This window comes from Pteropus medius, unplaced genomic scaffold (genome assembly GCF_902729225.1).
Source record: "Pteropus medius unplaced genomic scaffold, Ma_sr-lr_union100, whole genome shotgun sequence".
NCBI lineage: Eukaryota > Metazoa > Chordata > Mammalia > Chiroptera > Pteropodidae > Pteropus > Pteropus medius.
This window is the reverse complement of record NW_024346150.1, coordinates 471,723-497,387: the sequence shown is the minus strand read 5'-3', so window position 1 is coordinate 497,387 and position 25,665 is coordinate 471,723. Positions and strand designations below refer to the sequence as shown.

The 25,665-nt window shown below is 34.6% G+C and overlaps 1 protein-coding gene and 1 pseudogene across 1 annotated transcript in view; one reads left to right on the top strand and one right to left on the bottom strand.

Moving 5' to 3' along the window:
• LOC120612884 (uncharacterized) overlaps positions 1 to 25,665 on the top strand; it is a 175,075-nt gene that overhangs the window by 12,455 nt on the left and 136,955 nt on the right. Inside the window, 2 exon segments of the mRNA XM_039875502.1 lie at positions 22,401 to 22,430; positions 25,340 to 25,439. Coding sequence (XP_039731436.1) covers positions 22,401 to 22,430; positions 25,340 to 25,439 — 130 coding nt within the window.
• Positions 5,552 to 5,670, bottom strand: LOC120613025 (uncharacterized; annotated as a pseudogene).

The following is a 25,665-nucleotide window of genomic DNA, read 5'->3' as shown; positions in this document are numbered from 1 at the left end:
GGTCAGAGTTACAGGAAAATGGAGAATGCTGTGTCAGTGTCTAAAGTCTAGAGTAGAAGGAGTTTCAGGAAGGAATGATCAGATGATAGAGATGAATGATGCTGGTTGAGGATAAAAAAAACAAGAGTGTATTGGATTTGAAAACTAGAGTAGTTTCATTAGTATGAAAGTAGGCATCATTACAGTGGTTGAAGAGTATTTGGGAAGTGAAGTGGAATCAGCAAGTGTAGGCTACACATTCAGAAGTTTTGCAATAAAGAGAAGGGTTGAGAGTGGTCTTGTAAGAAGAAAGGAAATCTGAATGGACCTTGCAGGAAAGAAATCTGCAAAAAGAAAAGTCAAGATGAGATGAGAGTAGAGAGAGTTGACAACTGATTTCTCTGAAAAGTAGGAGGCAAGATTTATCAGCTGAAAGGTGGTGGGGATGACTTAGCAAGCTTGAGGAGAGTGCTAAAGGTTTTGTTCATTCATTATTGCTTTTAAACCCCACTGATAGGTTTTATTTGTCACCCTGCCTTTTTTTGACCATTTTGTCGCAGATAAGATCCATGCCATGGAAACTGGTCAGGCAGTTTTTGCCCTGAACATCCTCAGTAATTAGCTTGAATTTTCTAAATGCAACCTCATCATTCTGCAGATCACCTAGGCACTCTTCAATAACATGACTCTTGAGACTATCAAATGCGATTTTCGTTCCTTGAGTTCTCGTGACCAGTGTTTTCTCACTATTACATTAATCATAGCTGGTGCTTTCCCATCATAACAATCTTTCATAGAAAATGTGTCAGCCATTCTCCTCTCGGCTCCCTTTTTGCAACCTTTAGTAAGGCGCTTGTTCTTTCCGACCTCCGTGGTGCTGTTCAGAAAGCAAAAAGGGCTACTCGTTCATTCTTTCAACAGCTAATGTGCCAGGTATTGGGTTACAAATCATAACCAGAATTGTGATTTTTAAAAATCTTTTGCCTTCTTGGAAGTTATATATATTTGTGAGGGAGTTAGACATAAGCAAAGAGAAATTGTACAAATTAATATAAAGTTACAACTAGAAAAAAAATACAACTGTGATTTGTGCTATAAAGGAGAGTACATGTTGTTATGGGAAAATGTGATAGGGAAAGTTACCTATTCAGGTCAAAGAAGCCTTACCTGATGATGTGAAGATTGAACTAGGATATGGAAGGAGACCTTAACCAGGTGAGGGAAGGAGAAGAATACTCTAGGCAGAGGAAATAGTACATGCGAAGGTCTTGCTGTGAAGAGGAGAAGTTGAGAGAAGGCAAGTGTAGCTGGTGTGGACAGAGGAAGGGAAAACGGGTGAAGATGAGGCCGGGGAGATAGGTAAAGCCCAACTATAGGGCCTTGTTGGCCACGTTAGGGTGGAAATTCAGTGCGAATGAGACTGAGAGAAGAAGGGCAGGATAGAAGTTTGTAAACAAAAAGGATTTGTAATTAGATTTGAATTTGAATTATTTTTCAGATTTGATTTTGAATTGTTTTTTTCTACCACTGAAAATTTTTGGCAAGCCTCTTGGCTTTTAAGCCACAATTTAAAAATGAAGTGTTACTATCTGATCAGTCTGGTTCTTTCTAGAGTTGAGAATTAAACACTTAAGTGAGATCGTGTGTGTGAAATTCCTTTGTAAGTTATAGTAGCTTTTACTTTTGGGTAGTCCCTTTTTCCTCTTTTTTAGAGTCTTAAGTGTTCTGAAACTTAACAAGGATGTGATCAGTTTCATAAACATTTATTGAGCACTTCACTGTGGGTAAGGCATTGAACTAGTCCCCCTGGGTATATAAAATAAGTAAGAAATGGGCCTGGCCCTCAAGAAATTGAGAGCCAATGTGGGGAGACAGCTATGTGTATAAATAAATATGTTGGAATATACAGTTGGGTAATTTCTAAAATAGAGGTACAAAATAAAATGGCCTGTAGAAATGTAGTCTCTCTCCGACTGTGAGACAGGAAATGCCTCAGCTGGGTGAGGAAGAGGAAGGAGTTCAAGGTGGAGTCGGGTTTTTCATTATGGTGTCATTAATTGGGACAGGAAACAGAAGAAAAGAATAAGAGCTTCTGGGGAGATGGTTTCATTATGGTGTCATTAATTGGGACAGGAAACAGAAGAAAAGAATAAGAGCTTCTGGGGAGATGGTTTTGGTTTTGGACATGTTAAATTTGAGGTGCTTGCAGTCTGACCATATGTTATAGTTGGAAACATGACTTGGGAGAGCAGGATTAGAGGAGCAGATTTGGTCTATTTTTTGTGGATCTGTTCAGGTGGAGGAATGGTGGCAGGGTAAACATTAACTCAGCATTGTTATGTTAAATACTGCATCTCATCAACTATAAGATACCAGACATTGTAAGATGCATTATTATTTTATGTACCATCGAGAAAAAATACTATTGATTGAGCTATAACACATTGTTTTTAAGACATATTTTGACTTGCATTCTTAAAATATGGGGAAGTGTCCCACCATCTTTGGAATCAGTGAAATAACTGAAGCTTACATTTAGTAAGCCTTTATTCTTTACCAGACTGTTTGCTAATAAGCAGGTAAGGATTAATAATTCTTATAATGACCTTGTTAGTTTATTACTATTCTCATTTTATGGATGGGGGCACTAGGATTTTTCTGGCTTATTATAAATGATAAACTACAAAATTAATAATACTGGATAGTGCTTTGTAACATGAAAGAAGTCTTATTTTACAAATAATGTTTAGGAGATGACTTTGTATACTGTTGGTTGTGAATCAGTCTAACTATAACTATAGCTAGTTTCTGTTTGCTTAGTATGTATTCGGGAGCAGTATTATAGCAGATGTTTTATAGATTGGAGAGTTCATTATGGCTCTAGTTTAATAGTATTCACAACCTAACTTCCTTTTTTTCTTGTGAGGACATGTGGTATAATGGAAAACCCAGGATTTTTGGTTCAAGAGAACTCTCTAGGTAATGAATAAAATTTTATCTGTAAGTCTCTTCATTCAGAATCATATTTTGTCAAATGGGAAAGACCTGTGCCAGTCTCACTGGATTGGAGTGAGGGTCAAATTGAAATGAAAGTACTCTGCAGTTTTAAAAAACCCAGGCAATGCAGAATGTGGTTGGTATACCATTCTGAAAAGTTTAGGAGCTAGCAGCTATTCATAAAGCCTGACCTAAGATATAAAACATATCTGGGAATTTGGGCTTCCATTGAAATACAGCCACCTTTCATGTAAAATGAGAAATATAATCATTACATTGGGACATTCTATATCAAGTCAACTCAAGATAAAATTGTAGACTTTCCTACTTGGGTAGGTCTGGCAAAGTGCTCTTCTGCTGACTTTAGGCAAATGATAGTTGAAGATTTTAACATTTACTAGTCTTTAACGTACCTAGTTAAAAGAACTGTAATTTTGGTACATGCATTTAGTATATATATATATAATTTTTTGTTGTGGATTCAATAGGAGTTTCTTCAAGAGACAAAGATCCTATGCTATATATGAAATTAGCCTAATATACCTTGCTGTGTTCAGCTGAAGCACAATCTAGGCTTAGTCAACACATATTAAGGCATTATTGTGTACATTATATGTTGCTTACAAAGATAAACAGATGTGGTTCATCCTCCAACTCATTTACATTGTAAAAAGAAAGAGAGATTTGAGAGAATGTAACTATCATATAGAACAGAATATGATAAGCAACATTATAGAGGAACAACTAGAATAGAACAGATTTATTTAATCTATGGTGGAAAGAGAAAGCTTTTTGGTGAAAATTATTTTTTCTCATGAGCAATATATGCTCACTTTAGACATTTTGGAAAATACATCAAGAGGAAAAAAAATCATAATTCTGGTTTTTTTCTTCAATGATGAGAGAGAGAGACAGAGAGAGAGAGAAAGGGAAAGATGATTAACTTTTTTTTTACATAAAATTGCATCATACTTTGTATACAATTTTAACTTATCCTGATTTTTCCTTGTGGAATATTATAGATTAGAATTTGATAATACTTCTCTGGGTTTACATCTTTAGTTTTTGGAAATGGGAAAGGATCTTTTAGAAACCTCTAGTAAAATAAACCTCTAGTAACCAAAAGGTGCCAATGTAATGACTCATTCGAAATTACAATAGCAGTTTATAAGCTGTCTGAAAATGTATATAAAAAAATAGACAAGGAAGGGAATGTATTAATTGTTGCATCAGTAATTGCAATCTGGTCACTGTTAAGAGATCACTGTAATGAAGTAAACCACAATGTATTACTGAAATGAAATAAGGCACCAATATTTGATATTTGAAGATTGGTTGACAAACATGTCTTTGTGGTGTCAGTATCTGGTGCTTGTCTGTAATGATCCAGCCACCTCTAGCAGAACTCTAGTTTAAAGTCACTTAAAACCTCTGTATTATCCTTTCAAGGTGATAACAGGTGTTTCTTGCTATGATCTGTAAATGCCACTTCTACCTTTCCTGAGATCTAGGTTTATACTTCGTAGCAACTGGAAAAGGGGATGAACTATTAAAAACCATGCACACACATGTGTGCACATGCACATACCCTTTGTTACAACTGGAGAAGGGGGAAGTAAGTTATTAAAAACCACTTGTGTACCTCCCCCCCCCCTTGCAATTTAATGAGTTGAATTCTAGCTTGCAGCTAGTTTGGGGTATCTTAAACTGGACCACAGAGTCTTTCACATATTAAATAATGCTCAAGAAATACTTGATTTGATTTAATGTGTATACCTATCAGCTATGTATCAGCAATTAATCTGTGGGCTTCTCTGTGGGATGTTTAATGGATTTTAATAAAGACCAAGAAATAGTTATGCTTTATGTGTCAGAAATTTTATTAATAATGACTTTAGGTATTAAAAGTTAAAACATTAAACTGAATTAATGTTCTAATTTTTCTTTACACTCCACTATAGCCTGTAACAGTTAGTTGCCTAATGAAGGAATTAGGTGATAGATGGTTAGACTGACCTTGTGCTGTCTGAATATAACCAAGCTTGAATTAGTTCTGATAAATAGTAACCATAGAAATCTGATTTTGTATTAATATAAATTCTATTCCAACTGAGGTTTGTTTATTTAAAAAACATTTAAAAAGATATATTCGAGCAGTTGTACATGTTCAATTATAACCACAGACTGTGTTTACTTTAGAATTAGTCATTGGCTTTGTTAGTTGAAGTTTGACGTAAGTACTTGTTTGCCTTTTGGTTTGAGAAGGCACTTAAAAGGTAGCAGATTTTGTTGATTCTTACAGAAATTAATTATTTTTTTCAAGGATAGGGTAGCATATTTATGTATATTTCATCAGTGTTCTCTTTAAATTATCATAACTAGCTATGAAGTCAGGTAGAGGCTTAGCAATGATATTTAAGACTTTTTTTTCAGAAGTGTATATGAATGAATGAAATTATAGGTATATTAGTGGTTTGCAACTTTGATTTTGTTTATTATTCTCTCCACACTACCATATTGTAACAATTTATTTTTTCTTTTTTTAATTTTTATTTATTATTATTATTATTATTTATGCCTACAGCACCCGGTCTTCCTAGGTGGTCTTCCATCCAAGTACTAACCAGGCCTGACCCTGCTTAGCTTCTGAGATCAGACAGAATCAGGCTTGTTCAGGGTAATATGGCCATAGATGACAAGAGTGTATTTTAAAAGAACAAGTTGTCAGCTTACAATCTTAAGAGGTGTCTATTGGATTTGGCAGTGTGGAGGCAACTAGCTCTGTCAAGATCAGTTTCAGTGGACTGGTGGGAGTGGAAGCCAGACTGGAATGGTTAAAGATGTATGAGAGGTGAGGAAGTAGAGATAAATATGTGCAAACAATTCTCATAGTTCTTGTTCCATGTTTGGCTAAAAGGCTACTTTCCTGCTAGATTGAGTTCTTTTAGGGCAGAGATGATGTCAGTTCACTTTTCTGACCCTCTTAAGTCTCTTATAGTGTGTGGGTACATAGTTGACTCACAATAAAATAATATTGAATGAATAAAACACCTTGTAGTTTCCACAGCATACCATATATTTTACTTTATAGTATTAATCTTACTCTTTAAAATCTTATTTTAAATATTTCTGCTTTTGATCTTTAAGGGCCTCTTATAGCATACTTTTTGGCCATCATTAAGAAAAGTTTCATGTCCTGTAGATTTTTTTTTGGATCATGCTTTTTTTTTCTTTCTTTAGATCATGAAATGGGGAGCTTCACTGTTAAAATAGAAGTATAAACATGCTATGTTCAATTTATATTTGTATAGAATTTCTTCTTACATTCAATTATACCTGAAGGTGTTTTTACATTCATTTATACCTATAAACATTCTCTACCCTTAGAATTTTGTCAGAGAGAAGTCTTTCACTCTCTCTCTTCTTGTATAGCTCTTGGAAACACTTATTGAGCATCTTTGTCAGCACAAGCATTCCTTCTTCACAATCACTAGTTTCTCCAAGCTGTTTTTTAAGCCTTGAGCTTATGCTAGTTACTCCTCCATTGTGTGAGTGTACTGTTCTGAGTGGTTCTCACTTTACTCTTCTCCTTTTAGTGTTCCTTTGCCTTAGACATTTCTGTGTGCTCCCTCTAGAAACCTCTCACTGTGTTTGGGGTTCTTCCGGGGGACACCGCAGCAGATTATTCAGGTTAACACACTATTTTAAGTTGGTTCTTCTTCCCTGATCCCGTACTTGCTTTTCTTTTCTAGGGAGCACAGTTCCTTCTAGTGAGGGGCCTGAGAGGATCTTAGCGCTCACTTTATCTTTTCATCTTTAAGTCTTAGATCAGATCCAGTAGCTACCTTGATTCCTTTCTTCTGGCCCTAGCACTGCTTGTATTCCCGGGGCCACAGGGACTTTCTAAGGAGAAGGCATTATTGGTGCTGTACTGAAAAAGTACAGAGAAGAGAGAGAATTACTACTTCCCGGACTCATAATTTTATAATTCTGAGGACGAAAAAGGTATTCTATGGAAAGTACCCTGACAGGATGATCTGATCATAAATTTCTAACTGGACAGGTCATGGTGGGTAGTCACACCCCAGGCCTGTAACTTCTTTAGTAAAAGGCTTATCTTTGTGTTAAACAAGCCCTGTGCATGGTTTCTGTGCATCTAGGTTAACACTTAGCCTTTGAAATGCCTCTTTTCAGACACTTCCTCCTAAAGCGTGATTACCCTCAAGAGAGCATGTAATCTTAAGTGTCCTGTTATCCAGTCTGGCCTTGCTTTCTCCCACCTTCATGGAACCTTCCTTATGTTCTCTCCTTAATTTCCAAATGCATAAAAGAAGCTGCAAACTGTCATTTCTTGGAAGCATTCATCTTAACTGTTGAAATCTTGCTTCCAGATGTATCCTCTATTTGACTCAAATTATCTTAGGTTTGGACATTTCTTACACCAACAGTTTTGTTAGTCTAGCTCCTTAGATTCAGAGAAGCAGTACCAATCATCAAATTGTAAGTCTGCGTTAAATCCATGAAAATAAGAAATGAAGGGAATCAAGGAGCTCAGTTACAGGTTGGGAAGTTGAATTTAAGATGAGTCTACGTAAACGATTCAGGCTGAGTTGAAGATATTAGATCATTTGCTGGTTTTGTTTTTTTTGGATGTTGCCTATTGAACCCTTTATGGTCCTAGAGGTCAATTAAGTTGTTGGTTTGGTCTTGAAATTGGAGAAGACTGTCCTTCAGCTCTGATGGTTAGTGTCTAACAGAATCTGGGCCATCAGTAGCACAGTCTGGTGCAGCCAGCTATTCCTAGACTATGAGGCCTTTGAGGACCAGAGCGTATCTTATCTTTCTCTCTCTTAGGTGGCACAGTGCCTGACAGGCATTCAAGAAATATCGTAGGAATGAATATAAAATGTAAAAATATCTATGTGTTAGAGACTGTTCATATGAATGCTCAGCTGTTCTGCCTTGGCTCCAGAAACTAATTCCTAATACTTTACCTATTTTACTTTACTATATATTTCTTTACTATCTACCACTAGTACATTAAAGCAAGCTACCATCATCTTATGTCTGGACCATTGCAATAGCTTTCCACCATATCTTCTTTTTTCCATTTGTGCTCCCTTGAGCTACATTGTCCAGTAGTTAGAGCTGTCTTCTAAAAACATAAATCAGACCACGTTAACCTGTCTACCCCAATCTTCCAGTGGCTTCCCAGTATATATACCTCACTTTTAAAATCTATTTCATTCCTGTGTTAGGAAAGCTGACAGTGCAATACATGATATGAAGGATTCTTTTATAAAGAATCCTTCTACTCCACCATTTTCCAAACATACACTCATATACATACAGGAAATATACCTAGAAAAACATCATTAGCAGGCAGAAAAGCTTCAAAAGAGAGGAACAAATATTATTTAAGAACCCAGATTCAGTTAAAACATTCATTCGAAGGTCCTTATACTTTGCTAACTCTAATCTGATTCCTCAGGAAGGCCCTCTAGTGTACACACGTGACACGCAATGGAGTCAGTCACCTATTGAGCCCTTCTCTGGGTCTGAGGGAAGAAATAAAGAAATTATTAAATCCTTAAGCCTCTTCCATTCAGAATGGAGGAAGCTAATGAGAATACCTACTGGAAAGATGTTATATTATCCAGACCAGGAAAATAGCAACCTACCATAGTGATGAAGTATATAGATAGGTCTTGAAGTCAGACTGCCTGAGTTTGAGCCCCAGCAATATTGCTTACTGCCTGTGTAACCGTGAGCAAATTATCTAAACCTCTAAACCCAGTCTTATCTTGTAACATGGAACTATAGAAACTGTAACATGAAACTATAAAAACTATATCGTACAGTGTCTATAGGGATTAAGTGGATCCTTTAAAGGGATTAAATGGCAGTTAGTGTGTTTTCAAAAATGTTATTGTTTTCACAATTCTCATGAACGTCACTGTAATCCTATCCCATTTCAAAGAATATCTCGTATTTACCTTTATTGTAGCATTTTTGTTATAACTGTATTTCTACATTTATTTTCCCACTGACTTGTTTTTTTAATTTTTTAAAAGACCTGTTTTTTTAATTTGTATTTTACTAGTGCCTGGTATACTTGACATACAATATACATTTGGGTTAATTTGAATAAAGACTAATGTTTGAGTTCCTGTAAATTAATGGCTCTTTGTATGGAGAACACAGACTTACAAAGTCTGGATAAGACATAAACAAATTTTAATGCTGTCTCCTGAGATCAAGTAGGGGAAAAAGGGGTGATTTCTTTGTCAGATATGATAAATGAAGGTTATATATTTTTTGTTCTATACAGTGAAAGTTATATATTTTTTGTTATATACTGACATCAAAAAAGGATGGGTAGAATTTTTCTGATAGCCTTTGAATCCTCAAAGAATCTGCGTCCTTCAACCACCAGTTCCATTGTCTCACACTGTTCCAGAAAAATGTCCATTGGTACTTTTGTTTTGGCCAACTAAATATGGTCTTGACTCTTTACTATATCCAGGCATTCTGGGACTGGGCACAGGTAATCCACTGATCCTTGAAAAATATAAAAATAAAAGCCAATCACATGTTTATATTTTAGATGTAGCATTTGGCATCTAAACTCAAAACTGCTTTATTATAATTAGATTATATCAACCAGTTTTATATTGAAAAACTAATTATGTTACTCTGGTTAGTCTTGTTGCCAAGGGTATTTATGATATTTCTTCAAGAGAGGATTATAGGTTCCGAAAAAGGAATTGTCTCAGGGTCCGCTTATCAAGATAATACTGAAGGAATTTTAGAGAAATAATGTGATGAATAAAAAAATGAATCCTGTCCTTAAAGAGTTTTTGTCCATTATAAGAGTTAAGATTTTGATATAAATAACTTCTAGGGGGAGATAGTAAGCAAGAGTTGCATATAAACTGCTCTGGGAATTTGGAGCAGGGAGAGTGTTTTTTTGTTTTTGTTTTTGTTTTTGTTTTTACAACATTTGTTCGGGGAAAAATAAGGGAACGTTTAGTAGGAGAGATAATATTTATGTTTTGTATTGAAGAATGAAGAATATTTTGAATATGTAGAAATGAATTGTATTATGAATGCCCTTACTATGGATAGGAGTTATACTTATTAATGTGTTTTTTGCATACTCTACCTTTTTCCATTTTTGATAACAATAATCATCATTATAATAACTAATATTTATTAACTGCCTATTCTATGCCAGAATCTGTTCTAAATGCCTTATTAACTCAGTCCTCACGTTCTTGTTATCTGTTTTTGAAGTAAGTGAGACAGATTAGTTTGCCCCAATATGACACTAATAATTAGTGGAAGTAGTTTGGATTTCAACCTCTAGGATCAACCACAACTGACCATGTATTTGCTCGCCCTCATCTCTCTTTCATGCTTGCTTGTTTTATGCTGTACCTTATCTAGGTGCATAGGGTGGCCACCATTTAGTGCCTCTCCATTCTATAAAGAGAAGTCAGTTACATAAAAGTAACTGTCAAGTGTGCAGCCAAGCCTTGTGAAAACCAGCAAAGCCACATGACTAGATTTCCTAGGAAGAATAGGCCCTCAAAAAGTAGCAAGAACTTAATTTGGGAACTAAAAGGTCGTTCAAGATCAAATGCAATTCTAATAAACAGGCTGTCTTGTTACCCCGTTAGTCTCAGGAATTTGTCACTGTGGAGCGGAGACATAACTGTTCTATTTTTCTCCTTGATTTTTTTTTTCTACTTTTGTCCTCACTCCTAGGCTAAGACTTGTTTCTGTGATTGATATTTCTTTCCGCTAAGTAAGTTGCTGATTGAATTGGCCAGTCACTGTCTCTTATAAATGTTTACTTTTGGCATAGTTTTTCTTTTAGAACATCCCTTGAGCTGCTGTGTGGCCTATACTGTTTGACTGCCTTTGGGCCTGATGATCATCTTTCATTTAATCAAAAGGAGACGGGATGGGTGGGTTCATGTTGTAGAAATAAGTACTTAAATATATGAAGAATTGCATTGGGTTACTTTCTTTAGCTCAGGGCCAATGGTATGGTATTTATTGTAGCAAGGCATCTAGAGCATAATGGATTTCTTTTTCATATGTGAATTGGAACTGGCTTAGTATAGAGTTCCTGGGTTGCAGTTTTTTGTCATTGAAAGACTGTAGATGGACGGTGCTTTTCACTCCCTGACTTCTTTCAGGTTGCAAATTCAGGTCTTTTCATCTGAAGAAAACTTTCTTCTATATTTGAACATTATTTCTGTTCCATTTGTTCCCATATCATCTTCAGGAACTTCAATTATCCATGTGTTAGAGCTTGCTACTCTTTCTTCCTGTCTCGTCCCCCCCAACCCCTGCTTTAAAAATTAGTATCTATTTTTTTCTTTTTCGTTCTTGGAGAGTTTCTTAAATTTCTCCTTTAAGTCATCACTTGTGTTTTCTTCAAAGGTGACTTTTCTGTCACTGCTTCTAATGAATTTTTATTTTTTCTCATTTTTACCTTAATATTCTTATCTCGCTGAGCTTCCTTTTTATTTTTATTGGCCTCTCAGCAGGCTTCCTTATTATTTTAGTCTTTTGTTTTACATTTTATCTTTTGCTTCTGTGAGTCCATTAAAAAATTTAGAAGCTGTGAAATACTGCCTAAATTTTATTTTGCAATACATAATTTCAAAAATATTTCTTTACCCTTGAGTGCTGTGTTGTTCTTACATTGTTTTAGAATTATTTCATGGTCTTAAAAACAAATGTTTTTTTTTTTTTTTTGCCCAGGAATAATGAGATATTTATTCATATGTGGCTCCCCGCCCACACAGAGAGTGAATTTCTTAGATGGCCTCACTTTCCATTTCCTGGTAGAAGCCACCTTTTAGATTTTAGCACAGGACCCTAATTGCTAGTCAAGTGATTCAGCAACCTCAAGGGAATAAGGAAGAAGCTGCAAATCACCCTGTTAGGGGAAACTTTTCTTTGTGTAGCATTTTATTTGTGTTTGGCAAAGTTGCTATGGCAGGTTCAGATCTGATGCAGCCACCCTGCTGCCTCGTGCGAGAATAGCCCTGCTTTCTCTTAGGAAATAGATCAGCTTACTTTGCTACACTAGAAAATGGTCTGCCACATGTGCAAACAACTCCCATGTCCCAGCTTTTCCAATATAATTGTTCTCCGATTCTGCCAAGTTATTCTCTAGGTGCTATCGCTCGCTGCATCAGAGGAGGGTCCCACTGCTTTAATGAGAATGTTCCCCCAATCCCAAAAGTCTCTCTGGGCTCCTGTCACAGCTCTCCTCAAATTCTGCTTGTTAGCTAGGTCCACCTGCCTAGTATCTGTCAGGAATTCCGAAAAGCTTTAGGCATTTTGCATCCTTCCCTAATTTCAATTGCAGGTGTAAGCTTTCCCCACTTTTTCTGTGTCTGCTTATTTCAGTAAGAATTTATCAGGGCCAACAGGGAGTCAGACTGCATTCTCAGTCTGTAGTCCCAAGAAGTTCTATAAAGTGTCTTCTACAGAGAAACTCCTTCATTTTTAACAAAGATAAATCATTTTTTATTGACCAAATTTCATTTTCCTTCATAAAAATGAATAGCTTAAGACATACATGTAAAAAATTAAAAGGCCTAACTGTGTGACATAAGGTAGAATTATTTATATGGTACGTAAAAGCTGATGAGATTTTAGGGAACTATTAAAAATGACATTTGTAAAGACTGAACAAACATGGAAAAATATTTGTTATTACTTTGAGTGGAAAATGATTTTTTTGCTTGTGGTTTTCTTATGCTGAGTGTTCAACTTTGATAGTTACTTATAATGGAGGGGAAAGAAAAAGGACATTTTGCTAGGCAGTCAGAACAGCTGAGTCAACTTCTGTGGTCACTTGGCTGATAGATGTCACAGTTAGTGTATCTTTATTTGCAAATATTTGACAAATGTAAAAGTATAATACAATAAAATAAACATGCAAATTAATAATTGCAACTATATATTTAAAAATACACTATGCCAGATCGAAAACAGGGCAGTGGAATTATGTTTGATTCTTATCTTTTAAAATGGTAACTTTCAAATGAAAAGGAAATGGTGGTTATTGTATTTGAGAGGTGACACACTTTAATGCTGGATTCTGAACCAGGAGGGTTGCAAACAAGGTAGCTAGTGTCCCAAGGCTTTGGAAATTGTTTCATGAGTAGGACAGACTGGAACAAGGCAGGTTGGCCATTCCCTGTGCCTGAGGAACCAGGTCACTGGATGCAGAGTCAGGATGAATAGGATTATTTCCTGTAATCTCAAGGGTGCCAGTTGTATATTTGATTCTTTAGCAAGGTCAGAGAAACTCAAAAGCAAAAGCAGAAGTTACAATTTTTTGAGGGTAGGCACAGTGTATCTATCTTCTCTTATTTCTGCTTTTTATTTGTAAGGAGCCTGGGGCCAAATGCTCTGCCTGTGCTTTCTTTTGTTAGCTCTGACTTCCAGGGTTTTCATGTTGGCTGGAATATTAAAGAGCCTAAGTGTTTAGTTATGACTATTTCTGCACATCTTGCTTTTTTCTTTCTTATTTTTTACACATAATAGTGTAGAATTAGATGATAAAGAGGGATTGTGCACTATAGCTGGAACCCCTCCCAGCTTTGACTGAAAATACTATTTTTAATTAACTTTATCATTATATAGATACCAAGTTTAGAGCCATGTAGTTTTCTTATTTTAAATATATATTTAATATTTTTCAAGTTTTCAAACTTTCAAATTAATACTTACTGTTTTAATCAGAGAACAACAAAGATATATAAAGATTTAAAAACATTAAAAACCTGATAATCTCATATGTGTCCCCATCTCATTTCCTGAGGTAACCAATGTTAACAGCTTAGCTGGTAGTATCCTTCCATACTGTTCTATTTCATAGCAAATATTCTTGTTTCCTTTTTTAAATAAGTTTTTTTTGAGATATAATTCACATACCATACAGTTCATCCATTTAAAGTTTATAATCCAGTGGTTTTTTAGTATATTCAGAGTTGTACAATCATCACCACAGTCAACTCTAGGACATTATCATCACCTCAAAAAGAAACCCCTTACCCATTGGTAGTCACTTTCTGTTTCCTCCCAACCTCTCTAGCCCTAGGCAACTACGAATCTACTTTCTGTCTTTACAGAATTACTTATTCTGGAGATTTCGTATAAATAGAATTATACAATATAATTGTCTTTTGTGGCTGGCTTTCACTTAGCAAAAATTTTGTTGCAGTTCATCCAAGTTGTAGATTTTATCAGTATTTTGTCCCTTTTTATGGCTGAGTAATATTCTATTGTTTGAATATACCACATTTTGTTTATCCATTGATCTGTTAATGGACATTTGGATTATTTCTACTTTGGGGTTATTATGAATAATTCTGCCATGAACATTAGTGTGCAAGCTTTTGAATAGACATATTTTTAAAAATAGAGGCAACATTCCCATAACATACAATTAACCATTTAAAAATATACAGTTCAGTGGTATTTAGTATATTTACAATGTTGTGCAATCACCACCTTTCTCTAGTTTAAAAAATTATTATCCAAGAAAAACACCCATACTGCTTAAGTAATCTCTCTCCCTGCATCAGCTGGTAACCACTAATCTGCTTTCTGTCTCTATGGATTTTCCAATTCTGTATATAACATATAAAAGGAATCATACAATATGTGGTCCTTTGTTATTGATTTCTTTCACTTAGCATAATGTTTTCAGGTTTCATCTGTATTGTAGCATATATCAATACTTCATTCATTTTTATGGTTGAATAATATTCCTTGGTATGAATAATACTACAATTAATTTATCTATTGGTTCATTGAAATTTGAGTTGTTTCTATCTTTTGGATATTATGAATAACGCTGCTATAAATATTTGTATGTTTCTGTGTGGGCATATGTTTTTCTATTCTATATGTATGTAGGAATGGAATTTCTTCTAGGAGCCAAGTGGTAACTGTTTGTTTTGAGAAACTGTGAACTGTTTTTCAGAGTGTGTTTCATTGTATATTTTTTACTGGAAGTGTATGTGGATTCCTGTTTCTCCACATCCAAGCAACAGTTATTACTCTTTTTTTATTTTAGTTATCTTAGTGGATATGAAATGGTAGCTCATTTGTGAATACCAATTTTGATTTATATTTTTGTTTTGTTTCGATATACATTTCCCTACTGACTAATAATGTTGCACATCTTTTCATGTGTTTATTGGCACTTGTATATCTTCTTTGGAGAAATATCTATTCAAATCCTTTGCCCATTTTTTAATTGAGTTATTTGTCTTTTTTTATTGAGTTGTAAGACTTTTATTCTAGATACAAAACTCTTATCAAATATATGCTTTGCAAATATTTTCTCCTATCTAGTTTATCGTTTTAGTTTCTTAATAGTCTTTTGATGTGAAAAAAATTTGATGAAGTCCAGTTTATCTATTTTTTCTTTTGTTGCTTATGCTTTAGGTGTTATATGTAAGAAATCACTGACTAAGGTCACAAAGATTTACCTCTATGTTGTTTTCCAAGAGTTTTTATAGTTTTAGCTCCTACAGTTAAGTCTTTGATCTATTTTGAGTTAATTTTTATATATGGTGTGAGGTTTTTGGTTTGCTTTTATAAAGTAGAATTATACAAAGTGTATTAAATATTTTTACTTGACAACATTTCCTAGATATCTCTACCAGTCAGTAGATCTCTATGTATTTTTTAAAGTCTGTGGATAAAATAAGATGTTACATTCCAATTTTTAAACTTTCCATTCTGGAGATATACTACCTATGAGTCCACTTGCAGTCATCCCTGCGTATTGCTTATTGCTTCAGACTCTGTTGAAAGCAAAACTCTAGATCAACTTTTTTCAGGCTGTAGTTTATTATTATTAGTAGTAGTTTAAGGATTAAAAAATGACAGCTGAAGCAGTCTTTGTTACTCTCTAGGTATTAGTACCCAAATTCCAGAATAAATCTGTAAAACTAGGCCACCAAGACTTCTGTGGGTTTTATTTTTTAAGTAATACCAATGTAATTTGATTTTCCTCTTCAAATGAATTTCCATGCTGTTGCTCTTAATGAAATCCGATGCAAGCCATTAAAACATTGTAATTTATAAAAAAAAAAGGAGTTAATTTAAAAATGAGAACTGAAATGAATGCTTTAGTTATATTTTAATGTCCTTTCTTACCAATTCTCTTATCTTTCTCTTCCCTCCATTTTACATATAAACTGGGTAGACAAAATCTTCACTTTCCAGAACAGACATAATTTTCATTTTTTATCCAAAAACTCTGAGGCCTAAAATGGTTATGTTTTTCGTCTAAGGGCCAATACATGAACAGTGTCAGAGCCAAGTTTAGAATTAAGACCTCCTGGATCCTAGTCCTGTGCTTTCCCCAAACAACTGCAATGACTTTTTAGCATTAGCAGCTGCTATTCTTGCTACACTACCATAGAATTAATGTAATATTTCAAGAGTTACTATTGAAATGTTAGAAAACACTCGGATTTTAGGTGCTGTGTCTTTATAATGACAAAAATTTGGAAAAGATGTTCCTCTGACTATGATTTTTCTCAAGGGCCTATGTTTATTATTCCTAGGGCTAGAGAAGACCCTGAATTAGCAACGATTCCATTCAGTTCCAAAGAGGTACAACAGGTCCTCGAATAACATTTTGTTCAAAATACCATGGAAACTCGACTCTTGTTTATATCAATTAGACTTTGTTAAAATTGGTTTTGTTATACATCATTTTGCTTATGGTCACAGAACTTATTGACGAGGTTAAGTGAGAACTTAACTATACTTGTTGAGCGAACACTATGTAATTAGCTTGTTTTAATAGAGCAAATAAATGTAACACAAATCAGTAAAAGCAGACTCTTACAGATATAAAAATAGGAAAATAACTAATAAAACAAATTTAATGAGAACAACATTGGTAATTTTAGAGAAAAGCAATTTTATTAGCAGATGATTTTAATCTGCATAGATATCCCCTTTATAAACACAGTGTTTTGTGGATGTATGTGTTTTTTTCTGGAGAGCAGATCTGTAGCTTTTGTTAAATGATCAAAGGAGTCTAATTTATAAAAAGTTAAGAATTTACAGTAATACAATGACAACAGGGAAAGCATAATGGTGCAATTTCAGTGAGAAGTAGGTGATAATAAAAAAGGAAGAGATCGGCTATTTTCTAGGAGCAACCGAAAAGTGAATAAAATGTATCTGCTTCATTTCTGAACTTTCCTGGTATCCTCTCTCATCCCTTATGCTGTCTTTCCAAAGCAGGAGATTTAGAAAGATTTATTTTTGAATTAATTAAATAAGAAAATCTCTGGATTTAGGATACTACGATTCCCCTGTTTTAGCCCTGACTAGCCCCAAGTATCTGGTACTCCAGCTCAAGAGATTTTGCAGGGCTCATAAGCTTTGACTCTCATCGGACAGAAATACAGTTCTGTGCCTTTTTTCATGCCGTTCTTCTGCGTCTTTTCTTTCCTTATCTATATTTCACCCATTTCCTTAGTTCCAGTTCTACTTCTATCTTTTTGATGAAGTCTTCTTTGATTATTATCCCAACCTGACTCATCTCTCCTTTGTGGCACATTTTATCTAAACATTCCATTTGGGTTTGTAGACTCACAGTGAATTATATGATTAGGTCTTTACTCTGTGTGCTTGCATTTTTTTCTCTGTTTCTCTCATCTTCTTTGGGGTAGGAACTATGCTTTTTTCTTTCTTTCCATTTCACCAACAGCAGCATTCTGGTGAAAGGGAAAGAACTAGATTTAGAGTCAGAAGACATGAATCCTTTGTCTAGCTCCGTTATATACTATCCATGTGATGTTGCCAACTGATTGTTAATCTGACCCAGCCACAGAACCTCTCTGAGCTTGAATTTTTCCTTAGCTGTAAAATTGAGATAAAAAGGAAATTGACATACAACCCCCAATATTCATAAACAAGAATGGTCCATTGTGCCATTGTGGTGCTCTAACACCAATGGGTATATACTGTTGTCTGTCAGAACTCTACTGCTTGGAATCCCAACTTCTTTGCAGATTTCTCTATCCAACGCTACATCTCTGTTTTACTTCTTCAAGATTTAAGTTGGAAGCATGTGATTGCTGCACCTAGACCTTTGGCTTTTGCAATGGGTTATAGTTTCTGAACTCTTTCATGATTACTTAAGAAGAGGAAGAGTGTTTTGAAACTAGGGAGTCCAAAGGACAAATAGTTACCTTATCCATTTAATTCAGTTTTTATTGTCAGTTTCTTTCTTAACACCATTTTATAGATATTTATTTGTTTTAATTTGTAATTCCTTAATGACATAAAATGTTGAACATCTTTTTATATGCTTACTTGCCATCTGTACATCTTCTTTGGTGAGGTGTCTGTTAGGTCTTTTGCCCATTTTAAAATCAGGTTGTGCGTTTTTATTGTTAAGTTCTTCGTATATTCCAGATAATAGTCCTTCATCAGATGTTACTTTTGCCAAATGTTTTCTCCCAGTCTGTGGTTTGTCTTCTCATTCTCTTGACGTTGTCTTTCACAGAGTGAAAGTTTTTAATTTTAATGAAGTCCAGCTCATCAGTTATTTCTTCCATGTGCCTTTGGTATTATATGTAAAAAGCCCAAGGTCATCTAGATTTTCCCTTATGTTATCTTTTAGGAGTTTTATACTTTTGCATTTTACATAGAGGTCTGGATCCATTTTGGGTTAATTTTTGTGAAAATCTGTCTGGATTCATTATTTGCACGTAAATGTCCATTTGTTCCAGCACTATCTGTTGAAAAGACAGCAGTTCTCTATTGTATTGCCTTTGCTCCTTGGCCCAAGATCAGTTAAATATATTTCTGTGGATAAATATATGGATCTGTTTCTGTGCTGTCTCTTCTGTTCCATTGATCTATTCGTCTGTTCTTTTGCTAATACCATATTGTGTTGATTATTATTAGCTTTGTGGTAAGTCCTGTAGTCAGTATTGTCAGTCCTCCAACTTTGTTCTTCAATACTGAGCTGGCTGTTCTGGGTCTTTCGCCTCTCCCTCTAAACTTTAGAATCAGTTTGTCCATATTCACAGAATAACTTGCTGAGATTTTGATTAGGATTGCATTAAATCTGTAGGTCAAGTTGGGAAGAACTGACACCTTGACAATATTGAGTATTCCTATCCATGAACATGGAGTCTCTCTTTATTTAGCTCTTTGACAATCTTTCATCAGTTTTGTAGTTTTCCTCATACGGATCTTGTGCATATTTTGTTAGATTTATACTTACATATTTCATTTTTGGGTGGTGCTAATGTAAATGGTAATGTGTTTTTAATTTCAAATTTCACTTATTCATTGCTAGTATATAGGAAAGGAATTGACTTTTATACATTAACTTTGTATCTTGCAACTTTTCTCTAATCGCTTATGAGTTCCAGGAGTTTGTTGGTTGACTTTTGGATTTTCTACATAGATGATCAAGTCATTTGCAAGAATAAACATTTTTAAAAAGAAAAATGTACAGAGAATAATGTATACTTATGTACTCACCATCTAGATTTTACATATGTTAATGTTTTGTCATATTAGTCCAAATTAAAAAAAAATGGTGCAGTATGGATAAAGGTGAATCCTCCTTTGCAGTCTCAATCCCTTCTTTCCCAGGATATAATCACACTCTCAAAATTTTTTCTTTCATGATTATTTTTCTAAAATATGTATGTCTATCTTTCCATCCATCCATCCAACAGAGATATTCATTTTCTTCTGAAATTTTAAAGCTTTGCTTGTCACATTTAGATGATTTAACATTCAATCAGTTTTCTAATCTTTTGTTTTTATAAACATTGTTTCAATTTATTAGCTGGTATATACTTCTTTATGCACCTGTGGAATCTATAGAATAAATTCCCAAGGATCCTGGGAGTTATTTTTTACTTTAGCTTTATTGAGGTATAATTTGCATACTATAATATTCATCAGTTTCAAGTATATTTTAATTTTGACCAATAAATGTCATCATGTAAACATCTCTGCAGTCAAGACGGAACAGTTTTATCACCCTAGAATGTTTTCTTTATGCTCCTTTGTACAGCTATGCTTTCTATTATGGTTTTGCCTTGTTAGCATGTCATATAAGTGGAATCATACAGAGGATAGTCGTGTCTACCTTCTTTCACTTAACAAAATTTGCTTCTCAGATTCATCTTTGTTGCTTGTATCAGTAGTTCTTTCATTTGTATTGCTAGGTAGTATGCTATTGAATGGATATGCCACAATTTGTTTATCCATTTACCAGTTGACTAGACATTTTGGTTCTTTATAGTTTTTGGCTATTATTAATAAAGAAGTTAGAGCATTTATATATAAGTATTTGTGTGGACATAGTATTTATTCCTCTTAGGCAGCTAATTGCTGAAACATGAATGTATGTTTTAACTTTTATAGGAAACTGCGAAGCTGTTTCTCAAAGTGGTTGTACCATTTTGTGTTCTCATCAGCAATGCGAGAGTTCTTGCTGCTTCCACATCTTCACTAACACTTAGTATTGTCATATTTTAAAATTTTAAATCATCTAGTGGGTGTATAGTGGTATCTCCTAGTTTTAATGAACATTTCTCTGATGACTAATGATGTTGAGTGTCTTTTCACGTGCTTATTTGTCACCTCTATATTTTTTTGGGTGAAGTGTCTCTTCAAATCTTTTGTCCAATTTTAAAATACAGGTTCTTTGTTTTCCTAATATTGAGTTTTGAGAGTTCTTCTTTTAGTTCTTTATCAGTCTTATCAGATACGTTTTGCAAGTATTTCCTCCCAGTCTATGGCTTGCTTTTTTAACAGCATCTTTTGAGGAACACATATTTTAAATTCTGACTAAATCTAATTTATTCATTATTTTTCTCTTGAAATTTCATGCTTTTGTATCTAATTTAAGGAGTCTTTGCCTAACCCAAGGTCACTAAGATTTTCTCCTATTTCTTTTTCTAGATGTTTTATAGTTTTAGCTCTGACATTTAGTTCCAGTCATGATTCATTTCAAGTTAAGTTTTGTATATGGTGTGAGTTAAGGATAATATATATTATTCTATTATATTTATATAAGCATATATTTTGCATATTATATTTATATATTTCTATTCCATTGATCTGTGTCTGTCTGTATGCCGATGCCACATTGTCTTGATTACTGTAGCTTTATAGTACATTTTGAATTAAATGAAATTAATGAAGAATAATTGGGAAGAGGAATTAACATGAGCCTACAAAGGGCAATTCCATGGGAACCATACTTTGATTCAATACAAAGAAATAGATTTAGCACTAAGTGCTGCCTGAAAATGAAGAGAACCTTGTGAAAGGTACAGAATCACCCATCTCTTGGAAGTATTAAGCAGAGATTGGATGTATGCTAGGTGAAGATTTCAGTTGTAATGCACACAAGGAGAATTGGCAGATCTATCTGTACTCTCAACTATCTTTTCAAGCATTGTGTTTTGAGATTTCCTTTTGTCTTTTTCCACAGGTGGCACTTAGCCTTAATCTTCATGGGTAGAAATATTTGATAGAAGTTTGGTGCTTTCTAGAATTTAGCAGTTTTCCTTCATGTATGGTCGTTGACCTTTAGTAGGAGTTAGCATGGTGCAGTCCCAGTGTGGGATTTTTTTTTTCTTTATTAAGAATTATTGGTGTGACATCAATCAACAAAATCCAGTAAGTTTCAAGTGTACAATTCATCAGTATGTCGTATGTATATTGCATTGTGTGTTCACGGCCCATAGTTAGATTTCTGTTACCATATATTTGACTGCTTTTATCCCATCTACCTTCCCCTTGCCCGCCCCTTCCCTCTGGTAACCAGTGTCTACCATCCATGTCCGTGAGTGGGACTTTTTTCTCTTGTACAGTTCTTCACTGACATTTTGGAAACAGCTCTTTCACTGCACAGAATATCCTCTAGGTATCTGCTTTTCCCAGAAAGAAGTTACTTTCGCTCTTCTTTAAAACCCATTGTCTAGATCATATTTGTTATGCTCTTCTTTTGGCATGAATGGAATAGAGGGAATTTCTATGATGGGTTTTAAATAAGGAATGTATATATCTGAAACCTTAAAAAGATATATGACATGAAACTGGTTGCCTGCCACAGGAGTGACTTAGTTCCCTCTACTTCCTTGTCAGGAAGCTGTAAGAAATTTCTGGGTTGACTATGAAATTAGATTGGATGACTTTTAACTCTCTGCCTTCAAGCTTTGATCAGAAGTCTCAGCTTCTTTTCTCTTTTAAAGACTTAGGCTTACAAATCTAGACCTGATTCAACCTTTGCCTAGTAGGTGCTCATGAAATGTTGATTAAATAAATTAATCTGCAAAAATTCTTCATGGTGTCCCTTTTTTTCTCTCTTGCAGTTAAAAGAGCCAAATTCCAGGGTTCACCAGGTAAGACCTGCTTCTAATTGTGTCCCCGCTAACTTGCTGTGATAAAAGCAATCTTTTAGTTCTTCTGCTCCAGCAGACATTGAGCAGCAGCCATAGCTCTGCACTACCCATTGGCTATGGGCCTCAACAAGGGTCCCAAGGTGGCCAAGAACGTGAGAAAGCTGAGGCACAGCTGCCCCATGGGCACCTCTCCAAGCACAACAAGTTTGTGCGGGACGGGATCCCAGAGGTGTGCGGCTTTGGCCCCTACGAGCAGTGCGCCATGGAGCTGCTCAAGGTCTTTAAGGACAAGCAGGCCTTGAAGTTTATCGAAGGTAAGGACACACATCCAGGTCAAGAGGAAGCGAGAGGAGGAAGGATGACTGAGTACCCCCGCCCCCGTCCCCCATAAAGCCTTTTCAGAGGAAGAGCAATCTTTAATAAAAAAAAAATTTCACTGAACTTGTCGATTAATTTAATTAACTTAATTCATTATATTAATTAAAAAATCAGTATGGGCAGATGTTGGTCAGGTGGTACAAAGTTTCAGTTAGGTAAGATTAAATAATTTCTGGAGATCTAATGTCTGTAGCTAATAGGAATCCTATACTTGAAATTTGCTCAGAGAGTGGATCTTAAATACTCCCAACACACACACTCTTTCTCTCTCTTTCACTCACTTACTCACGCACTCACAGAAAATGGTATGTTAGGTGATATGTTAATTTGTTTGTGGTGATTATTTCACAATATATACATATTCAAATCATCAAGTGTTATACCTTAAAATATACAATTTTTAATTGTCAATTATACCTCAGTAAAGCTGGAAAAAAATTCAATGCTGTTATAAAACGTTAAAGAAATCTGTAACTGTATATCTAACTAGTGAAAAGTTAATGTCCCCTTACTTCTTCAGCAGCTTGGTTACACTTCTCAGAAGTAACTATTTAGAGGTTTTCATATACCTTTTCAGATTTTTTCTGTGTATATGCATTTTTACACAGATTAGCTGTTTTATGCAGCCCGCACTTTTTCCAATAACACACGAAAATCTTTTTTTCTGTGTGTATATGCATGTATCTGGTTCTTTTAAAGTGTTGTACAGAATTTTGTTGTAGATTTGTATCCTAGGTCCTTGATTGTTTGCTTGTTTCCAGTTTGTTGCTGTTCTAAGCCATAAATGTTCTTGTTTATTTATCATTGCCTGCTTTTGCAAAGGTGTCTATACACTAGAGTCTGGAAGTAGACTTGCTGAGCCAGAGGTATATATTTTAAAGAAATTTGCTAGCTGCTGCCGAATTTTTTTCTGCATTCTACTCAGATTAGAAGTATATAAGTGTTTATTTCCCCAAATCCTTAACAATACTAGATAATATGAAGAAACTTTTTAATTTTTGCCCATCTGAAGGTAGAAAATGGTATCTCCTTATTTTAATACATATTTCCTTAATTGTGAATGTGTAATTACTTTGGTTCCTGCTGGGGAAAAAGGAGAGACTGGGAGTTACTGAGAAGGAAAATGAACATGCTTGGGAACTCAGGAAAATCTGGAAAACTAAACTTTGGATGCAACAGGAACTAAAGCACTTTCTGAGCCTATTACTTTCTCTGCTGGTTCTGGGTTAGGACTTCTCTTAGAATCTGTTCTGTTCTCCTTTCTCTTTTAGCTGACATCTCCAGTGGAGTTTACCTCACCTTTGAGCTTCATCACCAACCATCAATTTTAACTATTTCTTTGTTTTCCCTATTTAAAATCTTTTGAGAGGGACTCATATTGGTCTCAGCATTTGGCCAGCCCATGGATTGACTGCTCTTGGGTGGCATCTGCCCCCGGTTGGATATGAGAAATGAAGTAAAAAAATTATATGATAAAACATAGCTCAGTGGTCTATTGAAGTAGAAATGAATAGGGATTGTGTATAAACTACATAACTTTTTAATGATGCTTAAGAAAAAGATTTACCTGTTGTTAGAAGTGCATTACATGGCTCATTTTCTCACATCTCTAACATTAGACAATCATTTTTAGCAGTCTTTGCCAGTTTGATGAGTCAGGAATGATTGTCTTCTTTTTTTCATTTTGTAAAATTATGATTAATTTCTTACACAGGAAAGTGAACTCTCAGTTCAGTGCCCCTAATCATGGCTGATGTGAAGGTAGTAGGGTGAGTGTAGAATTGTGCTATATTAAGAAGTAGGTCATACTTTTTGAGTTTTGAGTTCCAGGCCACCTACCTTTGTTTAGTACTCAACTTTAACTCTCAGGTTAGAGAATATCCTTTTCCCCATTCTATGATAACATTTCTGAAAACTGAATAGATCTAGCTTGAAATCCACTTCCTTTATGGGGATTTATCCTGAATTCTTATCCCTTTCAACAGCTAGAGTTAACCCTTTCCTCTTCTGCAATCCTTTATTACTTTTTCTCTTATGGTACTTATTTTTTATTTTTTTTTCATCTTATTTTTTTTGGTACTTATTTTTTTCTACATTGAAAGTTACATATCTTTACTACTAGATCAGTTACATTCTTTTCAAACTGCAAGTGGGCTATAAAATCAATTTAGTTGGTTATGATTAACATTTTATTAGATTAAATAAATTAGAATAGGAAATATCAATGTATCTTATCCTGTATTTCATGAAACTTTTGTTTTAGTTTATATGTGTATAGGTGTGTCTCCTGGGTCAAATATAAAATATATTTCTTAAATTTGCAAAAACAGTTACAGGTTATGCTTTTGAAGAGAGTATGTGTTTTATATATTCTTTTGCAACTCTACTATGCTTATAATGATGCTTCATTATGCAATATATATGTTCATTTTTTCTTTATGTAATGCTTTAATTTAGATATTATTTAATTCCAAGGGCTTTATCAATCTGAACACTAAGTATTACATCTTCACTTTGCATTTTTTTCAAAGATAAATTTAACACATATGTGACCCTGAAAGTACAGAATGTGAAGAGCACAACTGTAGCAGTTCGTGGTGATCAACCTTCTTGGGAACAAGATTTTATGTTGTAAGTACTTTGCAGCAGCAACTTGTCTACAATATTTGATAATCTTTCCAAGGTAATCATGTTGGATTAAACAATTAGAGGCTGAAGATTTTGCGTGTTTCCAAGATTTATAAAATGTTAAATATTTTAAAACATTTTAATCTGTTAACATATGTTAAATATTCTTTTTGAAAACTTCAGAGTTACAGGAACAAGTGAGGTGTGGTAGGTGAAGTATATCTGCAGT